Raw genomic sequence first — 14,492 nt, forward strand, 5'->3', positions numbered from 1 at the left:
TAGTTGACCATATGGTTGTGGGTCATTTTTTCTGGGTTTTCTGTTAAGTATTCCATTGATCCAGTGTATGTTTTTGTGCCGGTACCATGTTGTCTTGATGACCACAGCTTTGTAATACAGCTTGAAGTCCATAATTGTGGTGCCTTCACCTTTGTTTTCTTTTTCAGGATTGCTGTGGCCATTCAGGGTCTTTTGTGGTTGTATACAACCTTGTTTGTTCTAGCTCTGTGAAAAATGCTGCTGGAATTTTGATAGGGATTGCATTAAATATGTAGATTACCTTGAGTTGTATAGACATTTTAACAATGTTTGCTCTTCTAATCCATGAGCATGGAATGTCTTTCCATTTCTTTGTGTCATCTTCAATTTCTTTCATAAGTGTTCTATAGCTTTCAGAGTACAGATCTTTTATCTCCTTAGTTAGGTTTATTCCTAGTTATCTTATTTTTGGTGCAATTGTAAATGGCATCAATTCCTTGATTTCTTTTTCTGCTACACTATTGGTGTATAGAAATGCAACAGATTTCTGTACATTGATTTTGTATCCTGTGACTTTGCTGAATTCATGTATTAGTTCTGGCAATTTTGTGGTGGAGTCTTTATGTTTCCTACATAAATGACATCATGTCATCTGCAAATAGTGAAAGAGTGACTTCTTTCTTGCTGATTTGGATACCTTTTATTTCTTTTTGTTGTCTGATTGCTGAGGCTAAAACTTCCAAAACTATTAAACAACCATGATGAGAATGGACGTTCCTGTCTTGTTCCTGATCTTAGAGGAAAAGCTTTCAGTTTTTCCCCATTGAGGATGATATTAGCTGTGGGTCTTTCATATATGGCCTTTATGATGTTGAGGTATGTTCTATCTATCCCTACTTTGTTAGGAGTTTTTGTCAAGAATGGATGCTTTATGGGGCGGCTGGGTGTCTCAGTCAGTTAAGTATCCAGCTCTTGATTTCAGCTCAGGTTGTGATTTCACGGTCATGGGATCAAGCCCCACGTCACTCTCTGGAGCATGGAGCCTGCTTGAGATTCTCCCTCTCCTTCTCCCTCTGCCCCTCCCCACTTTCATGCTTGCTGTCTCAAAAAAAAAAAGAATGGCTTCTGTACTTTGTCAAATGCTTTTTCTACATCTATTGAGAGGATCATATGGTTCTTATCCTTTCTTTTATTAATGTGGTGTATCATGTTGATTGAATTGCAAATTATGACTCACCCCTGTAGCCCAGGAATAAATCCCATTTGATCATGGTTAATAATTCTTTTAATGTACTGTTGGATTCAATTTGCTAGTTTCTTGAGAATTGTTGCATCCATGTTCATCAGGGATATCGGTCTATAATTCTCCTTTTTAGTGGGGTCTTTGTCCGGTTTTGGAATCAAGGTTATGCTGGCCTCATAGAATGAGTTTGTAATTTTCCTTACATTTCTATTTTTTGGAACAGTCGAGAAGAATAGATAGTAACTTTTTTTACATGTCTGGTAGAATTCCCCTGGGAAGCCATCTAACCCTGGACTTCTGTTTGTTGAGAGATTTTTGATTGCTGATTCGATTTCTTTGCTGGTTATGGGTCTGTTCAAATTTTCTATTTCTTTCTGTTTCAATTTTGATAGTTTGTATGTTTCTAGGAACTTATCCATTTCTTCTAGATTGCTCAATTTGTTGGCATATAATTTTTCATAATATTCTTTTACAATTGTTTGTATTTCTGTGGTGCTGGTTGTGATCACTCCTCTTTCATTCATGATTTTATTTAGTTTGGTCCTTTCTCTTTTCTTTTTTGATAAGTCTGGCTAGGGCTTATCAATTTTATTCATTCTTTCAAAGAACCAGCTCTTAGTTTTGTTGATCTGTTCTACTTTTTTTGTGTGTCCATATTTTTTTTTTCTCCTCTACACTTTATTATTTCCCTTCTTCTGCTGGCTTTAGGCTTCATTTGCTGTTCCTTTTCTAGCTCCTTTAGGTGTGAGGTTAGGTTGGGTCTTTGAGATTTTTCTTCCTTCTTGACATAGGCCTTTATTGCAGTATACTTCCCGCTTAGCACCGCCTTTGCTGCATCCCAAAGGTTTCGGACTGTCGTGTTTTCATTTTCATTTGCTTCCATGTATTTTTTTTACTTCTTTAATCTCCTGGTTATCCCATTTATGTTTTAGTAGGATGTTCTTTAATCTCCATGTTTTTATGATCTCTCCAAATTTTTTCTTGTGGTTGACTTCAAGTTTCATAGTGTTGTGATCGGAAAATATGCATGGAATGATCTCAGTCTTTTTGTACCTGAGGGCTGATTTGTGACCCAATATGTGATCTATTCTGGAGAATGTTTCATGTGCACTCGAAAAGAATGTGTATTCTGCTGCCTTAGGATAAAATGTTCTGAATATATCTGTTAGGTCCATCTGCTCCAGTGTGTCACTCAAACCTATTGTTTCCTTGTTGATTTTCTGCTTAGATGATCTGTTCATTGCTATAGGTGGGGTGTTAAAGTTCCCTACTATTAATTGTATTATTATCAATGAGTTTCTTTATGTTTTTTTATTAATTGACTTATATATTTGGGTGCTTCCAAGTTGGGGCATCAATATTTATAATTGTTAGATCTTCTTGATGGATAGACCCCTTAATTATTATATAGTATCCTTCTTCATCTCTTGTCATGGTCTTTGGTTTAAAATTTAGTTTGTCTGATGTAAGTATGGCTACTCTGGCTTTCTTTTGATGTCCGTTAGCATGATAGATGGTTCTCCATCCCCTCACTTCCAATCTGCAGTTGCCTTTACGTGTAAAATGAGTCTCTTAAAGGCAGCCTATAGATGAGTCTTGGTTTTTTTGTTTTGTTTCGTTTTGTTTTTATCCATTCTGATACACTATATCTTTTGATTGGAGCATTTAGTCTTTTTACATTCAGAGTGATTATTGGTAGATATGAATTTAGTGCCATTGTATTACCTGTAAAGTCATTGTTTCTGGAGATTTTCTTCATTCCTTTCTAGTCTCTGTAGCTGTTGTTCTTTCCTTCCCACTCAGAGTCCTCTTTAATATTTCTTGCAGGGCTGGTTTAGTGATCACAAACTCCTTTAGTTTTTGCTTGTCTAGGAAACTCCTTATCTCTCCTATTCTGAATGACAGACTTGCTGGATAAAGTATTCTTGGCTTCATATTTTTTCTATTCAGCCCATTGAATATATCATGCCACTCCCTTATGGCCTGCCAAGTTTCTGTGGACAGATCTGCTGCAAACCTGATTTGTCTTCACTTGTAGGTTAAGGACTTTTTTTCCCCTTGCTGCTTTTTGGATCTTTCCCCTATCTCTCTATTTTGCAAATTTCACTAGGATATGTCTTGATGTTGACTGGCTTTTGTTGATTTTGATGGGAGTTCTATGTGCCTCTTGCATTCTGATGTCTGTTTCCTTCCTCAGATTAGGGAAGTTTTCAGCTATAATTTGTTGAAATAAACCTTCTGCACGTTTTCCCTCTCTTCTTCTGGGACTCTTATGATACTAATATTATTACACTTTGAGGAGTTGCTGAGTTCCCTAAGTCTTCATTCATGATCCAATACTTTTTCTTCTCTTCTCTTTTCAGCTTCATTATTTTCCATTATTTTATCTTCTGTATCATTGATTCATTCCTCTGCTTCATCCATCCTCAGTGTCATTGACCACTCAATTTTACATCTCCATTATAGCATTTTTTTATTTCAGCCTGACTAGTTTTTAGTTCTTTTATCTCTGCAGTAAAGGATTCTCTAACATCCTCTATGCTTTTCTTAAGCCCAGCTAGTATCATTATTATCATTGTTTTAAATTCTGGTTCAGGCCTCTTACTTGTATCTGTTTTGATTAAATCCCTGGCTGAGACTTCTTCCTGTTCTTTCTGTTGGGGTGAATTCCTATGTCTTGTCATTTTGTCTTGGTCACTGTTTATGTGTGTGTATGTCAGGAAAGCCTATTATATTCCTGCTCGTGAGAGTAATTGCTATATTGAGAAGAGGTCCTATACTGTCTTGGTACTGGTGCTTCAGGAAGTATTTCAGAGTATGCATTCTGTTGTTGTGCTTTAGCTGCTCTTTCCCTCAGGTCAATCCTTTGCAGAGTTTCTCCTTGCACTGTGTGCAAGTTTTAACTAAGTATGTTTCAGTCTGCTTGTTAAAAGAGGCTAGATCCTATTTCCCCTAGAGCTGAAGCTTTGCAGCACTCTGTGATCAGTATACTTGGTGCACATGAGGGGTTTGTGGTCTTCTGAGGGAGGATCCTGCTGTACTGGTTTTCAGGAGGACTTGCCTAGGAAAGATGCACCTGCAGGGCGCAGGGGGGCAAGAACTTGGTATAGGCGGTTCCGGCCTTCACTGGGGGTCTTGTGTTGCTCACTGAAGTTAGTCGGTGCCGATGGGGAGGGGATAATGGCATCACCCCACTCTCTTGTCCCCAGAGCAGGGAGTTCAAGCCTGCCACTCTTCAGGAAGCCCTCACAGAAGAGTGAACAGCCTCCCTTCCTGTGTCCCCAGCTTCCATCACAGCCCTGCCTTCACCCTGTCTGTGTCCAAGCTTTCTGCCTGCCAGGAGGCACAGTACTCCTGTGTTTTATCTCAAGAATGTGGCTGGGTGTCACAGTTTCAAATTTTAGGGACCTGGTGCAGCATGGACCCACGCTGATCCTCTGGGGGAGGGTCTTGCTGCACCGTGACTGGTGCTAGTTTGTCCCTGAAAAGCAGTCACTCAACCACACAGTGGTTGGGAGTTTATGGTAAAGCACATCAAAAAGCCAGCACAAAGATTTGCTGCCCTCAGCAGGTGTCTCTGTTCCTATGCTAATGAACAGGGCAATACCTTGGCACTTTCCAGTTTTTATGTCCCCAGAAAGTCCATGCCACCTCTCCAAAATGCACTCCAAGAAGGGAAATTGTTTCTCCCCATGAGACCAAGGGGATCCTCAGACCATGCCGTCCACTTCCAGGCTTTTTCCTTCTTTCCCCAGAGGAGTAACACTGAGTCCCCCAAGCATGACCCCAGCAATGACCCAAACTTCTAAAACTTCAGACTTTGAGCTCCACTGCTTATAAAAACTTGCAGGAGTCAGCCCCTCTCCTTTTCCCAGTCATTGGTTTTGGGGAAGACTTTTTCTTGTACAATTTCCTATGTGGTTTTTTTTCTCTCTTTCTCTCTTTCTCCCTCGCTCCTCTCTCCGTGATCAGGGCTCCCTCTCCTCCGCAACACCTGCAGTTCTTTTCTCCCTCAAATCAACTCTGCAGCTTCTTCCTTCCACAGGGTGGCCATTTTTCTCCCTTTAGATGTGCAGTTTGTTCTCAGTCCTCAGATCAATTCAGTGTTCAGAATGATTTGATATTTATCTGGCTGTGTTGAGAGATGAGGCAACCCTACCCCTACTACTCTGCCATTTTAACTCTCCCCTCCCTATTCCACATCTGTTTGGTAAAGGTACTTCTCTCAAAGGATGCAGATAGTGAGTGGACCTATTGAGAGAAGCCACCAGGTATTCTGGACAGCGGTGAACAACCAGAGATGTCCCAGCCTAAAAATAAACATGAAAGCAGTATTGGACATGCTACTGTTATGGATCTACAAGTCACCTTGGAGACTGAATGCTAGCTCCATTGGGCTGTGTTGCATTAATGCTGTTATTTTGAATGTTGGTAATTGTGGTATACTATGAGGTAGTTTTGTAGCCCTTGACGTGATTTCAGGTATTTCTATCATTTTTCAAATTTTAAACTTACTTTAAGCTTTTAAAATTTCCTTTTTATGTTTTTATTTATTTTTTAATTTTTAAAATGTTTATTTATTTTGAGAGAGGCAGAGTACAGTGGAGGGGCAGAGAGAGAGAGAGAGAGAGAGGGAGGGAGAGGGAGAGAGAGGGAAAGAGAGAATCCCCAGTAGACTTTGCTATCAGCACAGAGCCTGACATGGGGCTCAGTCTTACCAGTCATGAGATAATGACCTGAGTTGAAATCAAGAGTCAGATGCTTAACTAACTGAGCCACCCAGGAGCCCCTAAAATTTTCCTTTTTAAAATTAATTTTTACATTATATATTATAAGGTTTTAAAAGTCAATGGGAAAATCCTGTAACAAAAAACAGCAGCTCCTTAGACCTCTTTTTCCTCTGCCTCCCTCCTTCCTTGACCCTGAAGTCCCATTACCCATAGGCAACCAATTTAAACTCTTAGCTATTTTTTCTGATAATTACCTCAGTGTTTCTAAATATTAGATTGTGTTCTTTTTTTTTTTTTTTTAACAGTTATTTGTTTTTGAGAGAGAGCAAGAGCACAGGGGAGAGGCAGAGAGAGAGAGGATCCAAAGCAGCCTCCACACTGTCAGTGCAGATCCCAATGTAGGGCTGGAACTCAGAAAACTGTGACATCATGACCTGAGCCCAATCAGATGCTTAACTGACTGAGCCACCCAGGCACCCTAACATATCTTGCCTCTTCTGATCAATTAGTTACAATATTACATATTGACTTCTTAATGTAGTAGGTAAAGATTGGGGCTCTTTTATTATATCCTCTTTTCTTCTACCTAATATATTTCTATTTTGGCAAAATTAACCTTCACTGCTTTCATACACAGAGTAAATCGTGTTCACTGCTGAGCCACATAGCACACAAGTATCCCCCCAGCTTTTCAAAAATTCACATTAAGCTGCTTCACTTTTATGAAAGACCTACATTATGCCTGTTTTCACCAACCAGGAGAAATCCAAAGAGGATTTTCCCTTTTACAAAACAAAAGGTGAAAAGAGAAAATAGTGTTCAGCATTTATTTTGCAGCCAGCTGTTGTTGAGGCTTCACATACGCTGAGCAGTGAGAGTGGCCCCACCAAGCTCCTTCCCCAGGAACTACACTCAGCACCTCAGCATCAAGTTACCACAGATTTGAACTCTGTCTCTGAGCATCTGGGCTTTATCTCAGTTTATTTTGTCCATCTGTTAGCAAGATGTGTTTAAGGAATCAGCCTTAAACAGAGGTTACTTTTTGGGTGTGGGAATGCTCAATAAATTTCCCATGTAACTTAATGGTAACGGTTCTTCACTTTACACCATTTCAGCCTTTAAAAGGTTTCATAAGAATATTCTACTTTCTGATAGCAGGGAAGACCTGTACTGTGATGTCGTTTCCTAGAGTTAATAATTACCTCATTGGTTTTACATTTGCTTAGTTTTCTTTGACTCTTAAGTCTTGCTTGATCTTCCAAAAGCTCTATAAAATGAAACTTACCAGATTTTCTATGGAGCTAATGTGTTTTGGCAACACCGTTTATAGAGCCCTGGATTATCCTGCTCTAGTCTGGGTGATTTACTCTCCAAGGCTACGGCACAGGGGCTGTTCCGGACACTGACCGTCTGGGAATTCCCCTCATGTCTGTTCTGTGTTGGAGCCTCTCGTTTCTTGGATCCCATCTCATCTCTCTTAGTTTACTCCCCCATTTTAGTGAAGCCCTCCTCCAAGTGGTTTCCTAAGAAAAGATGCATGAGACAGACATACTTTGAGACTTTGTACATCTGAAAATAGCTTTATTCCAAGCTCACACTTCATTGATCATGAATACTTGATTGGAAGTAATTTCCACTTAGAACATTTAAGGCTTTTGTCATTCATTGTATTTGTTGTTTTCAATTTGGAGACTCATGCCCTTCAGTTCCAAAATATCTTCCTCAATAATTTATTTACTGTTTTCTTTCTTCTTCCTGGAATTTCTGTTACTCCAGTGTTAGATCTCTTGAATTTATTGTTTGTCTTCTTTTTTTCTCTCACATTGTCTATCACTTTGTGTTTTAGGTTTTTTTTCTCCAGCGCTTTTACTGAGTTTTAAAAATGTGTTTTTTTTTTTTTAAATTTTCACAAGTTTTTTTATTCTCAGAATTGTGCCATTTTGATAACAGCCTGTTGTCATTGATGGAATTTTTTTGTTGTTGTCGTTCAGATATTAATTTTAGTTTCCCTGAAGTTCTTTTGCTTCCTGCAATGTCTGTGTTTCCTCTAAGTTTATTTTTTCTGTTTTACTCTTACTTTCTTGTTGGAAATGTCTAGGAATTCCTTGCTGTCTATATATACATACTAGAGGGAGGTTCTAAAAGCTCTGGGGTGCTTGGATGCCACTTACCCAGTAGGAAGTTTCACTGAAGAGCAGTTAGATGATTAATTAGCTTTTTTATTAGGGACTGCCAGATGTCAGTGTTTATAGATCTTTTTACTTGAGTAGTTTGTTTTCTCCCATATAGGATTGTCCATGATATATTTAAAAATAAGGTTAAGGTCTCACCATTCACTAAGCAACCTTACTTAATCCTCTTATTTTCAGTCCCATGTCTCATACTTACTCTCCTTTGTCCCAAGTCTCAAGTCTGAAACTTACTTAATTCCCTTACTTAATTCCCTAAAGACTATACCTTCTTCTGCCTCCTACAGATTGAGGGAGGGGACTTAAAGATACGCTTCAAGACTTTTTGTTTTTAGTGACCAACTTCCGAAGTACCTGGTGCCTCAATTCCTGAGGCTTTCTGGCACTCAGCAGGGCAAATAGGCTTGTTACTGGTCAGCTCTCCCTCTACGTGGAGTTATGTTTCACTTTCCCTGCCATAGCTAAGTCATTTACCATTCTTCATGTGCTTTCTGTCTGTATATATCGTGTTTGGGGCTACATGCATCATATGTTTTTATTTTGCATTTCTGTTTCTTGTTGTTTTAGTATGATTTTTAAAAGAAAGAGGAGGCCATCTTGAGATCAGATGTCACCTTAAAATTTTCAGCCAGTTATTATTGCTTGCACTGCTCGTAATAGCAAAAGTTAATATAGCCTAGGGGCACCTGGGTGGCTCAGTCAGTTAAGCATCCCGACTTTGGCTCAGGTCATGATCTCACGGTTCATGGGTTCAAGCCCCATGTCAGGCTCTGTGCTGACAGCTCGGAGCCTGGAGCCTGCTTCAGATTCTGTGTCACCCTCTCTCTGTTCCTCCTCCACTCACAGTCTGTCTGTCTGTCTCTCTCTCTCTCAAAAATAAATAAACGTTAAAAAAAATTTTTTAAGTTAATATGGCCTAAATATCCAACAACAGGATAATTTTATAATCTCAAGTTCTCTTTGATTTGTATTCCATAAGAAACTGTAAAAACCTAGAATATATACAGGAGCAAAAGAACAGAAAACATCTGTCACCATTCCAAATAACCACTTTGGTATATATCTTTAGTGTATATCCTTTTGAATTCTTCTCTATGCATATAGAAATAAATCCCTTTCATCAAAAATTAGATGATAAATTTTGTAGCCTACCATAATTTACCTATGAAATCCACAAACTGTTGGATACTTAGTGTGTTTCACCTCAACCCTGTATTGTGGAATATTGTTCTATATTATACTATCCAGAATAGTAATAATGAGTGTACACTGAATTAAAATTTTAAATGAGAGAAAGTCAGGTAGAAGTGATAAAAATTCTGACAAAAATGAATCAAAATATTTTTAAAACATACACCTTGTATAGCTATAAATTACTCACTTTACAAAAAGTGGCCAATGGTTTGTTGCCAAACTTACCTTGAGCCAAATTATTTTTTAGCTACTTAGATCTGGTTCCTTGATTTTAGAGAGGCGTGGGGTGCCTGAGTGGCTTGGTCAGTTAAGCGTCCTACTCTTGACTTCAGCTCAGGCCATGATCTCATGGTTCGTGAGTTAAAGCCCACGATGGGCTCTACACTGACAGTGTGGAGCCTGCTTAAGATTCTGTCTTCCTCTCTCTCTGTCCCTCCCTCATTTCCTCTCTCTCTCTCTCAAAATAAAAAAAAAATTTTTTTTTTTAAAATTGAAAAGAGACCTCAAGGCTTACCCTCAAACTTCCCTTTAAGCAATGCATTACAAAGCCTCCTAACTTTTATGAGTCCATGTTGTTAGGAGCAGGTGATTTCTTGAATCTACTGTGTACTTTGGGGTCGACCATCATTTCAGCATCTACTGCAAAGAAAACTCAGCCTTTCTTCTATCTTTTCTACTCCATGACCCTTAGAATGGGAACCGTGTCCCTGCTGGACTTGAAAGTGAGAGCTATAGGTCATTCTTCCATTTTCTCCTTGCACATGGACTCTGAAGAATCACATTTTTTTTGACCTACTGGTTCTTTATAACTCCATTTTTTTACCATTGGAAGAGAGTAGTACTGTAGGGGTAAGACTAAATGTTTGTTCAGGGAAAAGTTACTTTTGTGTGTGTGTGTAAAATTTAACAAATCAAGATGAAGACAAATTAATATTTTGTGCTTTAAAGCAAGCTTTTTGGTTTTTTATCAGTCAGTGAGTGAAAGTGGGCCTCAGTAATTCTTACACTATATTCCTTCATCATTGTAGATTATGGATAATACCTAATTCTTCCAAATCAGATTTAAGTTTTTACATCAATTTGCATTTAAAAAAAATTTTTTATGTATATTCATTCTTGAGGGAGAGAGAGAGAGAGAGAGAGAGAGAGAGAGAGAACACAAGTTGGGGAGGGGCTGAGAGAGAGGGAGACACAGAATCCAAAGTAGGCTCCAGGCTCCGAGCTGTCAGCACAGAGCCCGATGCGGGGCCTGAACCCACGAACTGCAAGTTCGTGACCTGAGCCAAAGTCGGATGTTTATCTAACTGAGCCACCCAGGTGCCCCTTCATCATTTTGCATTTTAAGATTACAGGGTTTTTATTTAACCTTTGATTATATATAATTTCATCTAATGTAAGAACCCAATGATTAAGACATCATGATTTTGTTACTATGAACATAGAAAACACTACCAATTAAGCAATGATATGTCAATGAATGTAAGATGCACTTTAATTTCAGAGATGTTAATTTTTTAATGGGCTATTTTAGAATGAAATATGGTATATTTGTTCTCATTTATAATTAAAAATCCTAAATAACAAATGTAGTTATTTAGCAAACACACATTTAATACCTACTTGGTACCATTGCTACTTGGAATTTTGGAACCTTTTTTAGAGTATTAAAACAATACTGAGAAAAGTTTTAAATTTATTTAATTATTTTTATTTTAGAAAGAGAGAAAGAGACAGCACAAGTGGGTGAGGGGGCAGAGAGAGAGAAAGAGAGAATCTTAAGCAGACTCCATGCTCGGCATGGAGCCTGACATGGGGCTCGATCCCACAACCCTGGGATCATGACCTGAGCAGAAATCAAGAGTCAGGCACTCAACCAACTGAGCCACCCAGCTGCCCCTAAAAGTTATTTTTTTCCAAAGCACTTTTACAGTTTTTTAATCATCCTAGTACCTTATTCAACAACTCTTCTATTATTCAGCATAGTTCCCCCGGACCCAGGTCCTCTCTTCCTAAGGGAGTACTTGTGATTAAATTCTGGTCTTTAGAAAGTGTATTAAAATATAAGATCAAGTGATTTCTTTGGGAATCACTGAGCTGCTAAGTAAGAGTTTTAAGCTCAAAGTTCTGATCTGAGCCACTGGATGGGAATAGTATCGATGTTTAGGTAGAACTTACTGCCGGTCAGCTGAGAAGAAGAAGAACTTGAAGGAAAGCTTATGAGCGTCTAGCCATCTTGAAATAAATATTTTCATATCCTTTTAGATGGTGAAAAAAGGATACCAGATTCAGGACAGCTGCAGGAAAGTGCCCCAGCCCAAACACAGGGCTGCATGTGACTGTACAGCAGTCAAGAATAAACTAATAGAGGTGAAACCTAGGTATCCTAGTAAAAGTATTTAGCAGCTGTAGATTGTAGCTTATTTAGACAGGGCAAAAACACAATTTAGAGAGTTAAATTTGGGGGGTTTTTGGAGGGTAGAATTTTACAGAAAATTTTTAAGTCTCCAGCAAAATAGTTACTTACGACTGTATCAGTTTAGCTGGCCTAAGCTAATATGGATTTTGGGTTTTGTGGCTCACCTCTAAGGTACTTGAGAGCAGGATCAGACCTAGACCTTCAGAATGGTAGCTGCAAAGTTAAGAACAGCACAGCCTGAAGTATCAAGGGTCATTATTTCAGGTCGAGATTCAGGCTAGTAACTGGGCTACACAACAGGCAAAACCCACCCAAATCCAGAAGGTGGCTAACCAAAACATGTATGATCAGATGTGGGATTAGCTGATTTTAGAACCAGGACAACTGAGAAACATTCACTATGAACTCTTCCTTATAAAGAGTTTTATAAATAGTTTCTTCTCATTAGTTTCTATAAACAATTGACCCTTGAACAACATGGAACAACATGGAAATTAGGAATGCAACCCCTTGTTGCCAAAAATACACCTATAAATTTGACTCCCCCAAAACTTAATAGCCTACTGTTGACCAGAAACCTTACCGAAAAAATAAACACATACTTTGTGTTGTATGTATTAAATACTGCATCCTTATACTAAAGTAAGCTAGCGAAAAGAAAATGTTACTAAGAAAATCATAAAGAAGAGAAAATATGTTTACAGTACTGTACCGTAAAAAAAATAAATCTATGTATATACGTGGACTTGGGCAGGTTCAAACTTTGTTCAAGAGGCAACTGTATCAAGTCATTTTTTTTCTTTTCAACTTATGTTTTTAATTCCAGTATAATTAATTTAAAGTGTTATTATATTCATTTGAAGTATATAATGTAGTAGTTTAACAATTTTATACATTACTCAATGCTCATCACAATATGTGTATTCTTAATCCCCTTCACCTCTTTCATTCATCCCCTCACCTACTTCCGCCTGGTAACCACCATTTTGTTCTATATATTTAAGAGTCTATTTTTTTGTGTGTCTCTTATTTCCTTTGTTTGTTTGGTTTGTTAAATTCCACATATGAACGATATCATATGGTATTTGTCTTTCTCTGACTGGCAGTTCACTTACCGTTTGTACCCTCTAGATCCATGTTGTTGCAAATGGCAAGATTTCGTTCTTTTTCTTAATTCTTTTTTATGGCTGAGTAATAGTCCATCACACACACACACACACACACACACACACACACACACACACACTTATAAATGAATATACACCAGCACTCCCCACATCTTCTTTATCCATTCATCTATTGACAGACATTTGGGTCGTATAAAGTCATTTTTAAAACATCAGCTCTGTGTGTATTTGTGGCTTAACGGGGAAAAGCTGAGTGCTCTTTGACTAAAACAGAATGGAGCAGCACTGCATGGGGGTAGCAGCAGTTCACTCTGTCGGGCTGTTGTGTGAATGAGCTGGGAGGGAGAGGCAGAGCTGTGGGATGCAGATGCTACTGCTTCCACTCTTCTCATCTGAAGTATCTCATTCAGATATCTGAATCTAAATGGCCATCTGCTGCTGGTTTCTAAAGTATGCTAATCTGAAATATTCCTGAGCTCAGGGCACCTGGGTGGCTCAGTCAGTTGAGCATCCAACTCGATTTCAGCTCAGGTCATGATCCCAGGGTCATGGGATCAAGTCCCACATCAGGCTCCGTGCGGAGCGTGGAGCCTGCTTACGATTCTCTCCCCTCCACCTCCACTCCCCTGTTTATGGTCTCCCTCCCTCCCTCTCTTTCTCTCTCTCTCTGTCTAAAATAAAAATATATTTTTTCCAGTTTTATTGAGATATAATTGACATCTCAGGTCTATCTTAATTTGGCTTCTGGATGCTACAGTTTACCTCTGATTCTTGTTTTCCAGGGCTTGTAGTAGAATGCCAACAAGAACGGTCACAGATAAAAAATAAAGAGATAGCTTTGCGTGTGTTGAGAGCTAGACTCTACCAGCAGATTATTGAGAAAGACAAATGTCAGCAACAAAGTACTAGAAAACTGCAGGTAAGATTTATTTGGTATAATGATACCTCTGCACAAAAAGTCATCATTGTATGTAGAAAATACAGCGTTTGTTCTTGATCAAATGGGAATATCTGATAGCATAGAGAAACTTGCTTATTTGTAAATAAACAATAATTTTATTGCATATGGACTGGCAGGTTAGCGCTAAATTTGGATGTGTCAGTTTACAAATGAATAGATGAGAGAGGCGCCTAGGTGGCTCAGTCAGTTAAGCGTCTGACTTCGGCCCAGGTCATGATCTCACAGTTCGTGGGTTCAAGTCCCACGTCGGGCTCTGTGCTGACAGCTCAGAACCTGGAACCTGCTTCAGATTCTGTGTCTCCCTCTCTCTGTGTCCCTCCCTAGCTTTCTCTCTCTCTCTCTCTCTCTCTCTCTGAAAAATAAATAAAACATTTAAAAAAAAAATGAATAGATATGCGTAAACTCCGAATTATTTCCCAGTTGTTTCCCTCCAGTGTTTGTATCGTGACTATCTTGAGAGGAGATTAGGTTAAAAGATAAAAAAGTTCTCTGGAAATTAGGATAGTTGCAGATTTTTAAATTTAAAAACCTATGCTTTTTTAAAAACTCTGTGGGATCAAAAGTAAATGTCACTGCAAAAAACCTATAATGGTGATTGCTACTGATGGGATGTGGGGTGGGGGTAGAAGAGAGATTTATTGGCCACTATATAT

The 14,492-nt window shown here is 38.7% G+C and overlaps 1 protein-coding gene across 7 annotated transcripts in view; it reads left to right on the top strand.

Moving 5' to 3' along the window:
• The window catches only part of MTRF1 (mitochondrial translation release factor 1), a 63,681-nt gene that overhangs the window by 41,314 nt on the left and 7,875 nt on the right, over positions 1–14,492 (top strand). For all 7 annotated transcript variants that reach the window (XM_042977368.1, XM_042977373.1, XM_015538967.2 and 4 more), the window contains one exon: positions 13,661–13,797. In XM_042977368.1, coding sequence (XP_042833302.1) covers positions 13,661–13,797 — 137 coding nt within the window. The remainder of the gene's footprint in view (positions 1–13,660; positions 13,798–14,492) is intronic.

The sequence above is a fragment of the Panthera tigris genome, chromosome A1, assembly GCF_018350195.1.
Source record: "Panthera tigris isolate Pti1 chromosome A1, P.tigris_Pti1_mat1.1, whole genome shotgun sequence".
Classification (NCBI taxonomy): Eukaryota; Metazoa; Chordata; class Mammalia; order Carnivora; family Felidae; genus Panthera; species Panthera tigris.